Source organism: Coloeus monedula (genome assembly GCF_965178545.1).
Source record: "Coloeus monedula genome assembly, chromosome: 1".
Lineage (NCBI taxonomy): Eukaryota > Metazoa > Chordata > Aves > Passeriformes > Corvidae > Coloeus > Coloeus monedula.
In genome coordinates, this window is record NC_138781.1 from 6431709 (window position 1) to 6450843 (window position 19135).

At 40.7% G+C, this 19135-nt stretch overlaps 1 protein-coding gene across 1 annotated transcript in view; it reads right to left on the bottom strand.

The window, feature by feature from the left end:
* The window catches only part of KMT2C (lysine methyltransferase 2C), a 193907-nt gene that overhangs the window by 120911 nt on the left and 53861 nt on the right, over window positions 1-19135 (bottom strand). The window contains 1 exon segment of the mRNA XM_082283329.1: window positions 9954-10092. Coding sequence (XP_082139455.1) covers window positions 9954-10092 — 139 coding nt within the window.

A 19135-nucleotide genomic window follows, 5' to 3' on the forward strand; every position in this document is an offset into this window, starting at 1 on the left:
TTGGATCTCGTTTGAAGGATGCCCTTTCTAACAAGAAACGTGTTGATCTCATCACTCTTTCGCTCTCTTCCACAGGTTCTTTTTTCATCGAGTTCTCTGGACACTGTCTCTTCCTCATGCAGAATTTACTCAATCCCCTGACAAGAATCTAAAGTGCTGTAATCCTCCCCTGTCCACATCCTGACAAAGGAAAACAAAATGCCCTGCAGCCTCTTAATCCTGAAGGAAGGGAGAACAGTCACTATTTCCTCTACTTGACTGATGACAGTCATCAGGACTCATCCTAAAACACAGTTTTCCCACTGAAACAACTTCATTTCAACACATGCAGTATTGGGCAACTAATTGCACAATATTAAATCACAATCAGAGGAGGAGAAACATCTGGTTTGCTTGCAAATATTCAGAGAATTAAGGTAAAACTGAGAGTCCCTCAAACTTTTTTTTTTAAACACAATTAAACCTTAGCATCAGGATTACCAGCACTTTAAACATATCACATCCACCTGCAGTTGTACTTCCAAGAGTAAGCAGAAGCCCCTCCTGGATCCTTCTGAGCTGGGATATGGCACTGCGGCATCTTGTGTCAGCCAAGGCTCCTTGATAACAAGCAGATGTGCAGACTGGCTCATGCAAACATGTTTTGTTTATGCTGTGTCCCATATCTCACAGATGTGCACTTGTGCCCACGTTGAGTACTGTGCAGCTCCTGGAAATCTTCAGATGTGTCCATGGGAGGTTGTGTGACCCTCAACAGTATCTCATTCTCACTCTCCTGCCTACTTTTCATACATGCACCACAGGCTGCAATGATAGAGGGCACTGCCATGCCCCCACAACTCCACATGCACAGCTGGGGGGAATAAATCTATCTTCCTCATTCTCATAGGAATAACTTCCTTCCGTGTTGCCAGGGTCCACACACAGCTGAGTGCCAAGTAAGACAGTGGCCTATGCTGAGCCTGTCTACCAGTGAGATGCTTGAAGTTACCCAACCCTTTCTGTACTTGGTGGTGAGGGCAGCAGACCAAAGGAAATCCTGCAGCTGCCTCTTCTGCAGAAAGGTGTTAGAGGTGCCCTTCTTTCAGGGGAGCCTGCACAGGGGAATCCAAGCATCACACGGAGATAAAGGGGACGATGACAATAGCAGGAGAATTTCAAACTCTTGGATTCAGCTCAAGGGATGCTCGCCTCGTAACTTTTCTGAAATCCCCTCCCAGCCTACCGTGTTACTGGTATTACCAAAGGAGTTTTGCTGTGCATTCACCTTTTCCAATTAATCACACTAAAACCAGGTTTAAACAGGAAAAAACAATGGACTATATTTGAGAAAATGCAAGGCACAGCAGTTCCAGTAAGGTCCACTAGCTATAGTCACTGCCTCAACACTCAATACTAAGTTGCAGATCATCACTACTGCCATTTGCTATGAACACAATTGCACTGAAGTTAGAAAGAAACCCAACTTGGAAAGCATAAAGATCTAGTTCATTCATGTTTTGGGTTGAAAAAGAAAGTGAAAAGGGTATAGTGAGTTTTGCTACGAGTGCATTTGTTTTAAAAGGAATTACACAATAATTTTCCTCAACATCTGAAAATGCCTTCAGGATGTCCTTTTCACACACTAGTTGCTACAGAAATTTAAAACATTTTTAATATCTATTTTTCACAATTAAAATTAAGCTCAACACAATGAAATGGAGTATTTGGGAGCAAAACAGAACTTCAGTGCATCGTCTGTACTGATTACCGAAGCAGACTGATGAGAATTGGCCTTGAGAATTCTTCTCCCACCTAACCCTGTTAGTAGTTTTAACATATGTTAAAAGGCTAAATTAAACGGTACAGGGGACCTACTATTTATTTAGCTCTGCCAAGTTGTCCTAATGCACTAAATACTTTGCCTTTGCTCTCATTTTATGTTGTGTTATTTAAAGAGTAAAGTGGTCCCCTTAGTGAAGATCCACCATTGTATCATTTATGTAAATTCAAATCAAGACCTGCAAGCTGCATTTTAAGTGAAAAAAACCCCCATTTCTGACTTGATACACCACCTGGGGTCTGCATCAGTGTGAGTTCTAATACATGTGAGATATTCACAGAGGTAAAGTTACTCTAAAACTCAGATTCAGATAAAGCTTTTCGACATCATCTAAATATTCTGTAAATATCTGGACCTCAATAATGAAGAAGCTTGAAAGGAAACTACTGAAGAAACCGTATTCGGTGAGGCATAACAGCTTCACATTGCTACAGGATTAACAACCCAATAAATCACCCTTCTGAATAAAGGATATTAAGGACAGACAAGGTTGGAAAGGGCAAATGGAGATACCACAAAGAGAAAGAAGAAAAAATCTCAGCTAAAAGCTGTATTTAAGCATTTGACACACCATCTCCTTCTAATAGGTAACTGAATCACAGAACAACATGAAATTATGGTCTGACACTATTACACTATTACAGAGATTTGGGTTTGAAAGGAGTATTCAACTTTACAGCACAATTCCGTTAAAAAAAGGAGGCAGGACAGAGTTCATATGAACTTCAGGTGAAGAATTTTAGAAGTTTATACAAAGCAATTAAACTGCATTAGACAATAACTCTTTTCCAATTTCTTCAAACAGCACAGTTGGCCCTCTACAGCCATAGAATCAACTTAATGATACTCTTCTCATTTGAAAGAAAGAAAACATTACCCTTCAAACACAACCAAAGCAACACATCTTACAGACATTTTGAAATTTAGAAAACATGCTCTTATTCACCATTAATTGTGTCAGCTTTAATTTAAACAAATATCTAAGGCTCCGTTAGGGTCCAACATACGCTAAATCCAAGAGGAGTTACCAGAATGCCAATGCTGAATAAAGTGAATTTAGAGGTCTACTCCAAGGCCCTTTAGATCGTTCTTTAATGTCCATCTGAACTGACTCATACTCTCAAATAACAATCCCATATTGAATGCAACTGTGCGTGTGCCTGAAAGGTGGGAATTCTGACAGGAATCTTAACCTCTGAGCCATAAAAGTCAAAGAATAAAAAGTCCTGTGGCTTCAACCTTCAGTATGCATCTGTCCCCAGAAAAGATTGTCTTGTGTAAGCCAAATTCACTCTCTTGGTAATTAAAACATAATACACAGAATGGTTTGGGTTGCAGGGACCTCAAAGATCATCCAGTTCCAATCCTCCTGGCTAGGGCAGGGAGACCTTCCACTAGACCAGCCCAACCCAGCCTGGCCTCGAACTTCCAGGGATGCAGCAGCCACAGTCACACCCAACACAAAGAGGTACCACCATCTCTTAGAGGCAATTTAATAAAAACACCAAGTAGGGTCTTCCTATCTGAAAATTAGTGATATTTACCATTTGCCAAGCTGGCTTTAAACAGCAGTTTTTAAGAAAGCTCCATGTAAGCAGGATAAGCAGAAGCACAGGGATATTAAATAGGAGGCAGACGTGGTACTGTCCATGCCCCCACGTGTGTTCAGTTCAGGGCCTCCCTGTGTCAGCTGTGATTGCTGTACACTCGTTCTCAGCTTCTTTTTCATGAACTTGCCCAGTCTGCTCTTGACCACACCTAAAGCTTCAGCAAACCACATCCTTTGGCAAGGATTTCAGTGTCACTCTAGACAACTCTCTGCTGTACAAAGAATCACCTCCTTTTATTTCACACCTAACCCTTAAAAGTTTCACTTGATGACCCTCAGTTTCTTGCATTAAAAGAAACTAAACAGTCAGGATACAGCCACCTTCCCCATGCCACCTATGATTCTGAAGCTTCTTATCTTCCTTCTCCAACATCTTTTACAGACTGAAGGGTCCTCAATTGTTTAACTGGAATCTACTTCTTTGATCAACCCTTCTGTTCTGTGAAACATTTTAAGTTTTACTATATTAATATTTGAAGTTATAGATACACTTTCTGTAACCCTATATAAATTAGTCCAAACTTGTTTCTCTAAATGCTTCTAACCTCACCAAACAGATCCCATGTGCTCAAGCAGAGTTTCAGCACATTGAAGCTACAAGCACAAAAATTCTCTTTTCACTAAGCACACTCCAGTCTCTCTCAGTCCCTACATGAAAGCAAACTCCATATGCACCATCCATTCCTTGTGAATGAACATCCGTCTGGCAAAGGCCAGAGACACTCACAGGGATCATCTCTGCATCTACAGCTCTGGGGTGCTGTGAGTCAAGATTTTAACATTTAAATTGCTTGTACTTCCAATCAGCTGTGGTATGGAAGCAAGAAAGGAATGCAGGACACAACACAGAGTTTGCTGTGTGAGGGAAATGGAAGGTTCTGGAGAAACGGGACAATTGACTATGGGAAATAACACAGATCACACTGACAACTGAAGGAAGCAAGAAGAAAACAGTCGCAGCTGACACAGAAAATGAAAAGAAAATGGATTAAAGGATGAGAAGAAATACCATGTCATGAACACCTGTCTAGAAGCCACTGGAAATGGAAGGAAGGAAACTCAACATCAGACAAAGAGACAAAGAAGAGTAAACCTCAGCTAAGTGAACCCTGAAAACAATGATTAAAACTGATGAGCAGTTTAGCAATTAGCAAAGAGAATGAGAATATGAGGATCCAACAACATGAAAAAACCCAAGAGGCTGACAAAGAAAGCTGGAGGCAAAAGAACAAATGGAAGAGGTGATATTTGGAAGAAATGAGAGAAAATGCTGCATTCACTCAACACTGGAGCAGAAGATCCCTGACTCTTACCACTGCCTGTGATTATCCTGTACCTGTGCCATCTCTGACAAAGCAGGCATCCCATGCTATTCTGAGTACTGCCATCAGTCCTTCAGCATGGCCTAACAGACTGCCAGCCACGGGACACTTCTGTCTGTCTGACTGCCATCTTCCAGAGGACAGAAAATCTGTCCAGGCATAAGACTGACCTGCCAGTGCTCAACTTGCTGCCCACCAGCGCAGCACTTGGAAGCAGCAGGACAGACCCAGGTAGAGACAAGCAGCCTCAGGATGGGGATGAGACAGAAAAACTGCCTAAGAACATCTGTGAGAGGCTAGAAGTGGTACTCCAGAAACCTGATGCACCTGTGAGTACCTGCTCACGCTCGGCAGGAGACACTTCAAAGTTTGGTTTCCATGGTTGGACCTTCCTACAGAACTGATTAAATCACGGAGCAAAGGTCTGTGCAACTTAAAGACCCAGTCATAAATGTTATTGATTATGGCATCAAATCCCACGAGGCACAAGTTCTACATGAGAGCATTAAACACATTATGGCCACAATGGCAATTGTTCAGCCTAAGCAAAAGGCAGGATTCTGGCTGCTTGTGAAACCCTTCTTTGGCCCCATTTGTGTGACACGCCTTCTGCGCTCCAAGAAAGACACAGACCATCTGGAGAAAACTCAAACCAGCAAGAAGGACTGGAGCTCAAGAAACATCATCTACAAAGAAAGTAGGAACAAATTTGGGATTTCTGTTACGAGGTAAAGCATGCTGGGGAAATAAACTGAGAGGCTTTTGCACAAAGCTGTCCTCCATTATCCTTGGCAGATGGCACGAGTAGTAATGGAATAAACCCAGAACGAGGAGAGTGTGGGTTAGATGTGAGGAAAGTGGTTCCAACAGTAAAAACAAAGAAGAGACTGGAAGGGACTGTTTAGGGAAGATATGAAGTTTTTATTATTGGAAGATTTAAGAGCAGTTTATGTAAGCTTGTGTCAGGAATGACAGCTGTAGATAACTGCCTTGGAAAAGGAGATGAACTAGATGATTTCCAAAGGTCCCTTCCTGCCCTATAAATCCAAGGCAAAGTTGCTTTAACAATGATCCATCACAGAATCCTTCTTGAGACTGTTTCCCTAATAATGTATGAACAAACAGGATGAAAAACCAGTAAATATTTACCTTTTTTCTCATTTTTCAGTGTGTGGTCTTAGTCTTTAGTTGTGCCCTGCTAGCCAAATCAGCAATTTCACTCTGGGTTAGATTGGTCATTAATACAATGCTGAAACAGTACTTCACTTTGGAACACAAAGGAATGTCCTCTTTCCAGATGTAAACCACTGACTTCAGAGGAAAATCCTGTAAGTGCTTATATGGATCTAGAGCTGGAAATGTAAAGGCAAAACTCTGCAACGACTTCAAATGCCCTGTGTTGTGCCTAAAGCCCATTCTCTGCAGAAAAAAAATCTTGGAGAAAAGAATTCACATAAAACTACAAACTGTATCAGAGTACATGTTCATGAAAAGAAATAATCAGTTTCAGAATTAACCTTAATACTGGTATCTTCTCAAAATATGTGTTTACAACTTCAACAAATTTTGAAACACATTTTAATATTAATCTTTTATCTAACTTCCTCCTGCCTAGAGATCTAGCTTTACCTTCCACCAGTGTTATTCTGTCCAGATTGTCTACTCTTTGCCACTCCACAATTTCTTTTTCCACTGAGTGTTGCTCTGAGTGTTACAAGTCTTGCAATGTGCTTTAAGATTATTTAAAAAAAGTAAAAAAAAAAAAGGAACAGACATAAGGAAGTTCACTGCTACTTTTTCACTACTTTCTTTGTTCACGCAATCTACAGATGTTCACCAACCACTTCTTTTTGATGGAATAAATCACCCAAGCCCTCCATCTCCACACTCCAGATTTCATCTTAGCAGCAACAGCAGCAATAAAATAAGGGGGAATGGCGCAATTGGTCTGGAATGAAAATTACGTGCTTTGTCCAATTACAAGTGAAGCAAGAAAGCAGGAAGGTGTTTTGCCAGTTTTGTTTTTCTTTTAGTTTTAGCAACAATCTCACAAGAGCAGATACTTAAGCGGGCCAAAGTACCAAAATCAAAAAGAGCTGTGTGAAAACCTCAGCTTCTACTTATTTACGGATGTTCCGTCTTCATGATTACGGCAAAAGGACTGAAAACGTGCAATTAATGCAATTCACAGTCTCTGAGAGCAGACAGAAAGTAAAATGAATCAAAAGGTGTTTTGTTCTTCTATGAAATTGTGTTTCTAGGCCATTCTCGTTAGCTGTTAATGCCTGGGGTTGCCAATGTGGGAAACAGAGGAGGAAGGTGGAAGTGGGCTCTGCTCTGAGTCGCAGCCGGCTCCTGGCTCCCTGCCTTCCCCAAGGGCTGCACTTCCCCTGCTCCCTGCAGGCAGCACAAACCAAGGGAGCAGATTCCTTTCGAAGAAGCTGGATTCCACTCAGCCATAAGTCCCGGCCTGACAGAAGCTTCTCACAAGGCTTATAAAAAGAAAAAAGGGAACAACCAAAGGAAAAGGCTCCAAAACCCATGATGCTCATGATATATAGGAGCTGGCAGTGTTACTCCTGCCACTGCAAGGCTTGGGAGTTTATCTTTGCTTGATGTTATTGCCCCTCCCCACATGTGGTCAATAATTCACTCATTCCTTTCAAGCACACGCCTCACTCCTTTCAGCCTCCCTACCCCAGTATGGCTCCAATTCTCTGTATTTTAATGGGGTTTTAACACATTGCTTTCTGAGCACTAATCCTGAATCTGTTCTTTAATTCCCTGCCCCAATCTCACCTGATGTCAGTAGTTCTCTTGGTCTCCCATATCCCACCTCAGGAAGGTTCAAAAATTTATCAGCTCTCTCGCCTTTCTCTTGAATGTTTTTATTTAGCCACAGTCTCGGGAAGAATCCAGAGAAAAATACCACACAAGCCAAGCTCTGGCTAATCTCTCAGTTACTGAAATCCCCATCCTAATTTTGACATATCCTAATATGTTAAAAATCACTGGTTTTCAGTAGAAAATTATTTTTTTCACGGAAAAGATTTTATTTTATGCCCTGTGTCCTGTGCTTCTCTAATTCCTTTATCTTCACTACCAAAGACAGAAATACAGAATTGTCTTATACTCAACTCTGAAAAAAGCAATGCAAAAGTAGCTCCACCTACACCTACTTCTCATGGAGGCTTGGGTTCTTTTCTGTCTTCTAAGTGACTTCTGCTCTGTCTGTTGTAATATTTTCTCACAATTCTCCTATGGCTCACATACCTAAAGCTACTTTTAATATAGAAACACTTCAATTTTATTAGAAAGCGGAAGTTACTTGTATTATAAAACAGAAACAGAAAAGCTTACCAAGAAAGAGATGAAGCTGATGAGTATGAATTATCTAGAAATCAGCTTCAAAACTACTTCCCAGAGTCACAGTTCTAAGGCACTGTGGAGTCACACTTTATCCTAAATCTTGATACATTTCCTCCAATCATTACACAATCATCAGCAGTGTCTGTTATTTCACACGCTGCATTTTCTCCTAAGAAAACGGAGTCAAGCCCCCAGAATTCAGTCCTCCAACCCCTGCATGACACAATGTCAGTGGCAGCACTCCACAGACAATGACACAAAGGATTGATCAAAAGTCATAGATCAGAAGACGCTTTTTTCAAGACTCACTTCCATAGAAACCCTGACATCTGGATTCCCCCCTACCACTGTTATAAGGACATCAATGACATTTGCAACCGACTCCCATTCTGCATCTAAGTTTGAAATCAAAATTACCTGGGGTCAGAGAAAGCTCTGATTTCCAATTAATGGTTTCCCATCTTCTTGATTCATTTCTTTCCAAAATGTCAGAGTCTGATCACTATTATTTTAATTAAAAATTAATAGTACTCAGCTTTTTAATGCTTTGATCAGCCAAAGCAATGAGCACATAATAGCCATTCCATCCTGACTGATCAAAGTCAACACTTTCAGTTGGAAGGAAGAATAAGTTGAGGGCAAATAAGGGCTGGCTTAGAACCAGGCAAAGTTCTTACAGGAGACTGCTGTCCAGCTTTTAAGAAATAAGTTTATGGCTATATAAAGTGCTGTAATCAAATATTCACGGTAACAGCAAAAAAGTAACCTTGAGAAGAACAGAGAGCAGATGAAACAGCACTAAAATTTTTGCAAATGATCCAAAACAGGGTCAAATAATGAAGCAAAGCAGCTGCTCAGTTCAAGTTGCTCTACGTATCTAGTGCAATTTAATCTCAGCCTTGGAAAATTCCATCAAGAACAGAAATTTTTGCGTATTTCACTCAGGTATACGCACAGGAACTAATTAACTGAAATTTTCTGTAAGAAGGAAAGCAGCTCTTGGAATCTAAGAAGTTTGGGAGCATATAAAACATGAAATTAAACATGCATCAAGTAGATTAAGTAATTTTTTGTGCATGGAAAATATGCTCTGTGTTGGATCAGGAGGAAGAAAAATGATGACGACAATTCTCTCCAATTCTGTCAAAATATAATTACACCTGTAACTGTCTGGTAGCTGGTAACAGCACTTCCTGCAGCAGGAGAGACCTGCTACTGGGTTAGAAGCTGTTATCAGAGCTTCACCAGAGAAGCTCTGTTAGAATTCTGTGACACCATTTTAACAGTGATCACAGACAACATGTTCTGGTTTCCCTCATATAACATAATTAATACTTTCACTTTTAGGCTTTTAGGCTAATTTGTATTAATAAAAAGTTAAAAAATACAAACGTTATTTTCTCTGTTATAAATTCCAAAATAAGAAGAACACAGTAGATATGACAAGAGATTTGTTTACTTTGTTCCTGAAAATACACTCATACAAGCTGAAACATCAAAAATAACATTACATAAATTTGCTAATACACCATTTCCTACACAGCAGGAAAGCTTCAGTAATCACATTTTATCTCCTATCACTTACGCCTCTTTTAATTTACCCAGCTAACATGCTGTAACTCAAGGCTTCCCAGAGCAGTCTGAGGGCAGCACTCATGGAACATGCTCTTCACCTTGATCTCCCCGTACACCAATTAAGGCACCAGTCCCAGGCACTTCAAAGCAGCGGCATCGAGTCCCAGCCCAGTGCCTCGAGCACTCTGCACCCCAGAGCCGAGCCCCAGCCCTGCCCCTGACTCAGCAGCCACCTCCTCCTCGCTCTCTCGCTCACCTGGTTTTGGCTTCCACACCCACGGAGGCGGTGGAGCTCGTGGACTCCTCGGACACGGAGTGCTGAAGGACTGGTGTTAGCTGCTTGGTGCTCTCCACTTCCGTCTGGGCATCCTCTTCTGCAGACTGCTCTTTGACTTCTGGGTAACAAAATATGAAAAAAGAATTTAGTATTTTATCTGCATTTTTAAGCTTTCCCTTGTGCTGCAAACATCCATTTTATTTACAGACAGGCTAATCCATGTAAATACCTTCTGCCACACAACAAAATTAAAAGAGTACAAAGTTACTATCTCTAGCTAAAAAATGAGACTGGATGCTTACATTATTTCCATAGCACAAAGTGCCACCATGAACTAAAGCTGTTCAATAGCAATGAGGAATGGGGTGAGGGGAGAGCTGTTCACTGACTAACTTTTCATACAAGGTTGGAGTTTCAGACATTCCCGTTCTCCCCACATCTCCTCTCATGCACCCACTGTGTCAGCCCTGAACAAACATCACAGTGAGCATGCTAATATGGGGTATATTAAACCTTTTTTCCTCCCCTGTTACCTTTAACTTTGTTCAATTCCCTGCACAAATTCACTCCTGGTTACACTATGTTGGCACAGGGTTGAGGAGGTGAAGGAGTGAAGGACATGGTTTATGCCAGCTTAAACTTCATTCTGAACTTAAGGAACATAAATTTTTTAGCATTACCCTAGTTGTTAGACAGAAAAATATATACATCTACAGCTGACAATGCTGTATTTGACTAGAAAGTTTGGTTTTGCCCTGAAACATGAAACACAAAGTTGACACTGTCTGTGCAACTTTAAATCCTCTTCAGGATCACTTCCTCCTTTGCTCAGGGTGAGTCAGGGATTTATCAGAAGGGCATGGCAATGTGCTGTTCCAAGTGCACCAGAATGCACAGGAACAAGGGTCAAGGCTGCACAGCAGCAGAATTTGGAGTTTCTGCACTCCTGCATACTTTGATTTTGAAACCTAAGCAACATAAAAATCATAGGACTCTGACAGATGTGCTCTGGCATATCCACCTTAAGATACATGTGCCTCATCCTGCCTGTGTCCATGGGTATCTGTCTCACCACAGTGCCAGAGGAAGGTCCACTTTAAAACTTCCAGTGAACATGGGTTTGAACTCAGAGGCCAGTACAGACACCTCTTGCAAAGAAGTCCAGTTAGAGTAAAGCAGCAGATTATTTAAAAAACTTCAGCAGAAGATACATCCACATTTTTTAAAAAATTAATGTACAACATGTCAAAATATAATTAAATATTGCAAAGGATAAATGACAAGTGGAGAAATGACTGGGTAGAAGAATCTGCGACATGGGTGGGCATGGAGAAAAACCTGCTACAAGCTTCAATCTTATAAATAAAACCAAGAAAAGAGAGGAAAATTCCCAGAACGTAAAACTGCGCAGCTTGGTCTGAAATACTGAAATCATATGCCTGCTACAGCACATGGAAAATGGGAAATCTGTCTTGCTTCATGCACAGAAATTGAAGCAAGATTATTTTTTAACCTAAAGTGAACTGATTTAGGAAGACAATGTATAACATTTAAAATGCTCAGTGAACACCTCTAAACCACAATGAAGAGAAATACAAAATTAAGGTTAAAAGAAAAAAATCCTGTTTGTGACTGGGTCTTCCAAGTAGTTACCTGAGCTGGTGTAAATTGAAACTGCTTCTCCTATTTCAGTTAAACTACTCAGTAACATCTGAAATGTTTTTTGGACATCTGAAACATTGAAAAGTGACTACCTGTCCAAAACCCAAATGGCTCGTGTTAAACCCCTTTCACCAACCTATTCTGAAAAAACATGCTGGATGATGATTTGTAAATATCATCTTGGGAACACATCCCTTGTAACAGTAAATTACAGAAAACAAAACAAAATAAACGCAAACCCCACACCCTCAGTTTTTGGCACATCTGAACAAACATCCCTGGATGTTTCCTGGATGAGGATTCCCAAAGCAGGCAGCGTCCAGCAGAGCCATTCATAATGGTCTGCAGCGCGTTTCCAAGTATGTTGGATCCAAAGGACAATCTTGTGCCAGTAACCCCCAAATTTCTAAATGCAACCTTAATGAAGAGAGCAAAACATAAACACCTAGAAGACAGGCAGACGCCAAAGCACTCAAAACAAAACCCACAACACAGCCCGAGACAACCACGCCTGAAGTGCTCCAGGAAGACCACCGGAAACCCTGGCCTTGCTCTGATCCATCTTGGCGACTTTCTTTAACCTAGTTAAACTGGGCAAAAAGAACTCTGCTTTACTGTGCGCCTGCTGAAACTTTCAATCAAATAAAAGCCATTTACTCTCTGCCAGCTTTCATTCATTACCATTACCAGGCACCCAGCTCACTGGGAAGGCGAAGTTCAGGGGCACACACTCACTCCCAGGAACTCTGGACTGCCTAAGAAGACACAGATTGTTTCACTATACATGACAACTATATGAGCTTACATCCTTATGGTGCTTTTCCCCTGCTGTTTGCTTCTCTAGAGGAGGGACCCAAATTATACTAAATGAGACAAACAACATCTCAGTTGCTGTCTCTGCAATAAAGCAAACTGTGCCTCAATATGCCGTTGGAAGACTGAAAACACGGTGCTCATTAAACAGCATGAAAGTAGTGCATGTTAGTTGTGAAAAAAACTTAGTGAAAGTTTTCCTGCAGAAGATTAAGGAAGAACAGGAGCACTGCATTTCACGAGTCAAATTCCTAGAGATGGATCCTAGCATTGGCCTGGCAAAGGGCCATCTCAGATACACCTCAGAGATGCTCTTGGAAGCACCTGGCTTCCAAGTATGTTTAATGTTTATGGCCTCCCAGTATGTTTAATGAACGTCATCAGATCTGGTTATGGAATTCTACTTTGAAGCTACTGGGAATGAAGGACCCATGGATGATGAATAAATGTGAAGCTCATTTGCAGATTCATATATAAGGTTTTATTTTGCACCTTCTCTTCATGACTTTCTGGTTCAATGAAGGTCTTGCCTATGTACAGTGAGTTAGCAGGGAGACAGATTCAAAAAACCTAATTGTACAACTCTCCAATGTATCTTGGATATTTTTTACTATCACTATCCTTTATTAAAACTTTAGGAAAATACTAGGGAACATTGCACTTAAAAAAGTATTATTTCAAGGAAATTATATCATAGTTCTCACCTGGCTGGTGAGGACACAAAAGCCTTCTTTCTTACTAAAAGAAATTCCCCAAAGGTACAAGGACTAAAGTTCCTGTCCATATGGGCCATCAAAAGGGTTGAGACTTCCACACACTTTACAACTTGGGTAACTCACAGAATCACATCTGGTTGAGGCTGGAAGGCAGTGCAGACTCACTTTGTACAAATCCCTGCTCAAGCAGGGCCACCCAAGCCAGCTGCCCAGATGGTTTTTGAGCATCTCCAAGGATGAAGATATGAAATACTAGGGAAAAAAATTAAATTGCTTAACATTGACAGGGAACAGATACGCAGGGAAGTCACTGGGACCGGTAAGATTTACAGCACGTGTATGAAATTCATCTTTTAATTAACACTTCCACCACATTTGCTTCAGTAATACGTATACAGTGATGAAAAGACAATCCTTAGATTTTATACTATTTAAGTTGTAATTTGGATTTTTTCAAATGAGGAAAGAATCACTTTACAGAGGTTCAAAATTTTCTTCCCTTATTACTTTTATTCCCCTTCATAGAGCAGAATGCAGAGAACACTCAAAGAAAATAACAAACAGCGCATAGCACCCTCAGTTGATTATGTGGACTACCCACCTTCCTAACAGTAGCTGGTCTCCTTACTTACATGTCTTATGTAGAGATTTACAACATTCTGAGTAATAATTGTGTTAATGATTTTCTGGTTTCCTGCTCTATCATTAGACCCCTTGGAAACCTCTCCCCATGTGAGACACATGTGGGACATGCAGACTCATGGGGGAAGCCCTGTTTTTTGTAAGCCTCCCCTGTGGCAGGGGTTCCCTTGCAGACCATCAGAGCCATCCCTGCTGGTGGAAAGGAGAAGGCTGGGGATGGCTGGGATTTTATTACACGATCACAACTTTGCTTCGATGAAGCAACATCGACTTGAGATCTGAAATGTTAATCCTTTTCTGTTTTCTAGCAATCACAAGGCCCTGTTCTGCAAGCTACTTGGGTAAACATAAAGCAAAATAAGGAGATGTCTCTGTGGGCTCTGCTGTGGCAATCAGGCAAAGAAAAGCCACCAGCAAATCCAAAAGGTTTTCTTTTAAATACTCAGAAACTACCTGCCAAGCCAAAACCTAAAAATACTGTAAGAGTTCTACCAGAAAAAAAAAATCTTTAAAATCCTATATGATTCATTATAAAGTGACGCTGAAAAAAAAAAACCCCAACCCTAACAGCTGTCATAAACATAAAATTAATATTCTACTGCTGTTTAGATGCAGCAGGTTGACTGTTCAACCACTTTACTGTCAGACCTACTGATCTGGCAGACAATGAAGCACATGTCATGAACTTCCAAAACTTTCACTAGAAACAGGAAGTACTGCAGGCTGGAAAATACGAAGATCACCCAACACAGCAGGAACATCCCAGGGGTCTCAGCTGTTGCTTACCAAGACGTTCTGCAAGAGGGAGTAACAAGTTTTAAAGGCAGACACAACACTTATTTTTGCACAAGGAAGGGGTAGTGCTGTGTCAGGAAACAGCCAATGGGACCAGGTGCTTTATATAGCCTCAAAGGGGTCTGCAGAACTACAAACACCAAAATGCTCCAGCAGTTTAGACAGATAAAAACCAGGTCAGTATAGCAACAATATGAAAAGAAACCTTAACAAGGGAACGCAAACTATGAATTTAAAATGTCTACCTGTCCTGCTTTTGTCTAGCATAGTAATTTTCTTTTTAGTACTGGGTACAGTGCTGCGTTTTGGATTTAGGGTGAGATTAACGTTGGTAACACATGGATGTTTTAGTTTTTGCTAAGCAGTGATTACTCTAAAGCAAGAACTCTTCAGTTTCCCATGTTCTGCCAGCAAACAGGTGTACAAGGAGCTGGGAGGCAGCACTGCCAGGACAGCTGACCCCAGCTGGCCAGAGGGATACTCCACACCATAGAACACCATGTCCAGTAAGTATATCACAGGATGGTTTGGACTGAAAGGGACCTTAAAGATCACCCGCTTCCAAACCCCCTGCCATGGGCAGGAACACCTTCCCCTAGACCAGGTTGCCCAGAGCCTCATCCAACCCCAGCCTTGAACACTTCTGAGGATGGGACAGCCACAGATTGTCTGGGCAAGCTGTGCCAGGGGCTCACCACTGTTCTGATCTCAGTCCAGGGGTTCTACCTTTTTCCAGTTCTCCTCCCTATCCCACCAGGGCAGGAGCTGAGGGAGCACCTGGCATGGTACTTGGCCAACAGCTGGGATAAATCATGACACTGTCCAGTATTATAATTACAAAGTTCACTCACTGTCCCAACTCAGGAACAAAACAAGTTCCACTACTCAGAGTTCATAATTCTGTTACTGCTCTAGGTACAATTCGATAGAAACATCACTTCTCCTGCCAGTGCCTGAGGAAGTCATGTGCAGAGATCTCCTAGGTGCAGAAATCTTCTACAATAATCCAAAAGAGGGTAGTTTAAGATTAACTATTAGAAAAAAATTTTTCCCTGTGAGGGTGGTGAGACCCTGGCACAGGTTGCCCAGAGAAGCTGTGGATGCCCCAGCCCTGGCAGTGCTCAATGCTGGGTTGGATGGGGCTCTGAGAAATGTGGTCTAGGGGAGGGTGTCCCTACCCATGGCAGGGGGTTGGAACTGGATGATCTTTAATGTCCCTTCCAACCCCAACCATCCTGTAAGTCTCTGATTTACTTACTGCAACAGGTGTTAGATGGAGATGAGAAGAAAACCTGCAGTTATTCTTGGTTTGTACATTCCACTCTATATTTTGATACTTTTCATTCAAATGAGCTCTTAACTGCTTTCAACAGTTAAATAAATTTCATACAGAAAATAACTGTGCAAATTTTTTATTAGTTATAAAATAAAAACAAGCTTCTCAATGTCGGACCATTTAAACTAATTCTGGTCACCCTAAAAACATTACACCATATTATGGATAACCATGGAACCTCCATGACTGAGGGACTTCCTAAGCTAGGAGTGGTATTCAACAGCACTCATCTGATTATTTTTCCACTAATTTGTTTAGGTCTTTTTGAAACTCAGGTCAAGTTGTTCATGCCCAAAGCATCCAGTAACAATGAATTCTGTAATTGCAGTAGATGCTGAGTGCAAATGCACCTGCTCTTGTACTCTCTGAACATGACCTGATGTCCCCTAATTTTTGTGTTGCACCACAAAATGAATCACTGTGCCCTGTTTGTTTTCTCCACACCACTCATCATTTTTTAGACCCTATTACATTCTTTCTCAGTGAAATCACTTCAGATTGAATGAGAAGGCTTTTACCTTAACTGATCCCCACACAGAAGCTATTACTTCTTGTCATACTCGCTGGCCTTTCCTGTACTTCCCCAATTACAGCTCATCCTTTTGGAGAAGGGAAAGCCGAACTGCACGTGGCATTTAACATGCCAAGGATTTATAAAGCAACAGTAAAAAGAAAAAAAACCCTCCCTGACGCTTTCTTCCGCTTATCCCTTTGCCAGTAATTCCTAGAATTTGTTTCTCTCTTTGACTTATGAAAGCTTCTGCAATTCTCAGAAGAACTGAAGCACCACTTGCTCAGGTAGCAAAAGCTATCTGACAGTGATTATTTGTTTTCATAAAAGCAGGATGGTAATTCTGCCCTGCATGTTCTTTTACATGAACTACTACTGAATTAAGAGTCATTTAATTTTCTGTGGTCACTCTTCAATGCCCTGCAAATGGGTACCTCTCTTATTATCCTAAATAAGTTCATTTTACTCACTACTTTTTTTCCCTTTGAACCTGACCTAGAAAAGGGCTACCAGGGTAGGTGTTTGTGGGACTTCAACACCAGCCTGGTTTATACTGCGATTTTAATTCATCAGCAGAATTTCTCTTCTATTTCTTTTACCAAACTGAAGAGCCAGTCTCAACATAGCATTACCATAGCAAAAATTAAGACAGGTCCACAGAATTAGCAAGTTGTTCCTGCTTATGGCAGAAGGGATACAAGAAGATTATTTTTAAGGTCCCTTCCAACCCAAACCATTCTGTGGTTCTGTGAACTAAAACATACACAGAGCAGCCCTTTTTCCAGTGAGGAGAAGAGCATTTAGCACACAAAACATATGCTACTATTTCAATGTATTTGACTGGTAATGCCCATGAAGATTCTTCCATCACATCACTAATGACACAGAAGCAGAGTTAAGCGTCAAGGTAATAGAAAAGAGGAATATTCTCGGTCTTTGAAAACTTCCAAAACCTGTTGGATTACGTTTAACAAAGCATAGTTGATACCAAAACTGCAAAAGCAGTAGTGAATAAGCAAGGGGGGGGGGGGGGGGGGGGGGGAAGGAAGAAGTTGCATTTCAGAAATAACCTCCGGAATGAAAATCTCAGTGAAGTTAAAATTCATTTGGAAGTAACAGATGCCACCAGCTCTCAAAACACCCGAGACAGAGATATCGGTCAGAAGGCAAAAAAAAAAAAAAAAAATCAGATTTTTCTAAATGGCCCATTTTAAGTGTGCATGATGATAAATGGCATTAATTGAGTAAGCCTGTAATGGTTTAAATGCAAATATCAAATAACTTCCTCTTGTGTTTGCTTTCCTCATTACAAACAAATTACCAGAATATAAAGCAAAAATATTAAGATGCTTATAATAATTACAACAACATACTTCAGTTCTGCTAATTTTTCCAGTGGCTGAGCAGGTAGGAGTCAGCGCTGTAAGAAAGAAGAAATCACTCCTCTTCTAATGAGTACACAGAATATTAATTGCCTTAAAAATATTTAAGTGCATTTCTAAGCACATATTTGCCACAAATATGTATCTCTAAGTTTAATCTAAAAGCAAGCCCTCAGCATTGTTAATTCTTCCTTTCATTAATTTTAGAAAGGATGGGTGGTAAGTGGCCAAAGTATCTGCCTGGATTTTAAAACTACTTTGGTATTAACACATTGCCAAGATCTTTTGCCATCCGTTCACCCAAACCAGGACTTGCTCTCAGGTGTGTTTTACTTTGCCTCAATGAGAGACTCTACTCTGTAGGATTCACAAAATTGCAAAGGATGTCTGTATTTCCTTTAATAAGCAGGATATTGCAGAAATTGTCTTTCTCTAGAAAAATGCTTTTTAGGCTGCTTCAAAGCTGATGAGATTCTGAATTAGTCCAAAATTCCCTGGCAACTTCTTCATGAATTACTTTCCTCCACTGAGAAGTGTTTGTTTCTGGTTCTTCAGTGCTTTGCTCAGACACAAACGAGGCTGGTCAGACGAAGTTTTATCTTCAGGAAGTTAATGTGAAGTCCAACCAGAAATCAACTGGCCAGGCAACGTCACTGGGTCTGATAAAAATATTACTAACAACAATAATGCAGATAAGGAGCTATTGGTTGATAAAATCATCCAGGCTCTGTTATCTATTATCAATTCCGAAGCCTCTAAACACCATGGGGGGTTGAGGGTCTGGTAGAAAGTACTGCTCTAAGAGCTGGTTGACATGGTATGGATAGTAAACAAGAATACCTGATGGATTTACTACTAATTTCCCAAGAGACTCAGCAGTTCAAATAAACTTACTTTATTGCATTTCTCCCAGATCAGGATTTGAATATCAACATTTTTATGGGACACCAACAGGAAGAATTACAGACTCTAGGATGAGTTGGGATATTTCACAAGTGTTCTCAAAAAAAAAAAAAAAAGGAATAATCAGATAATTAACACACAGAATTCAGTTTCAGCTTAAATGCAGAGCCAAGAATATATCAAGTACAGAAACTTGCTGAAGCTAACAGAAGATGGGGAAAAGAAGCAGAAGCCAAGTCTTCATTAGTAGCAAAAGGGCTACCAAACCTACAGAAAGCATATCAGGAGCTATGTGGTGTATTATTCCGTTCTTTGGATTAGCAGTTTTATATTTGCATATACCCCTGTGCACAAAGCCACATGCTTTCCAGAATTTTCTGGATTTGTATTTTTTGGCCATT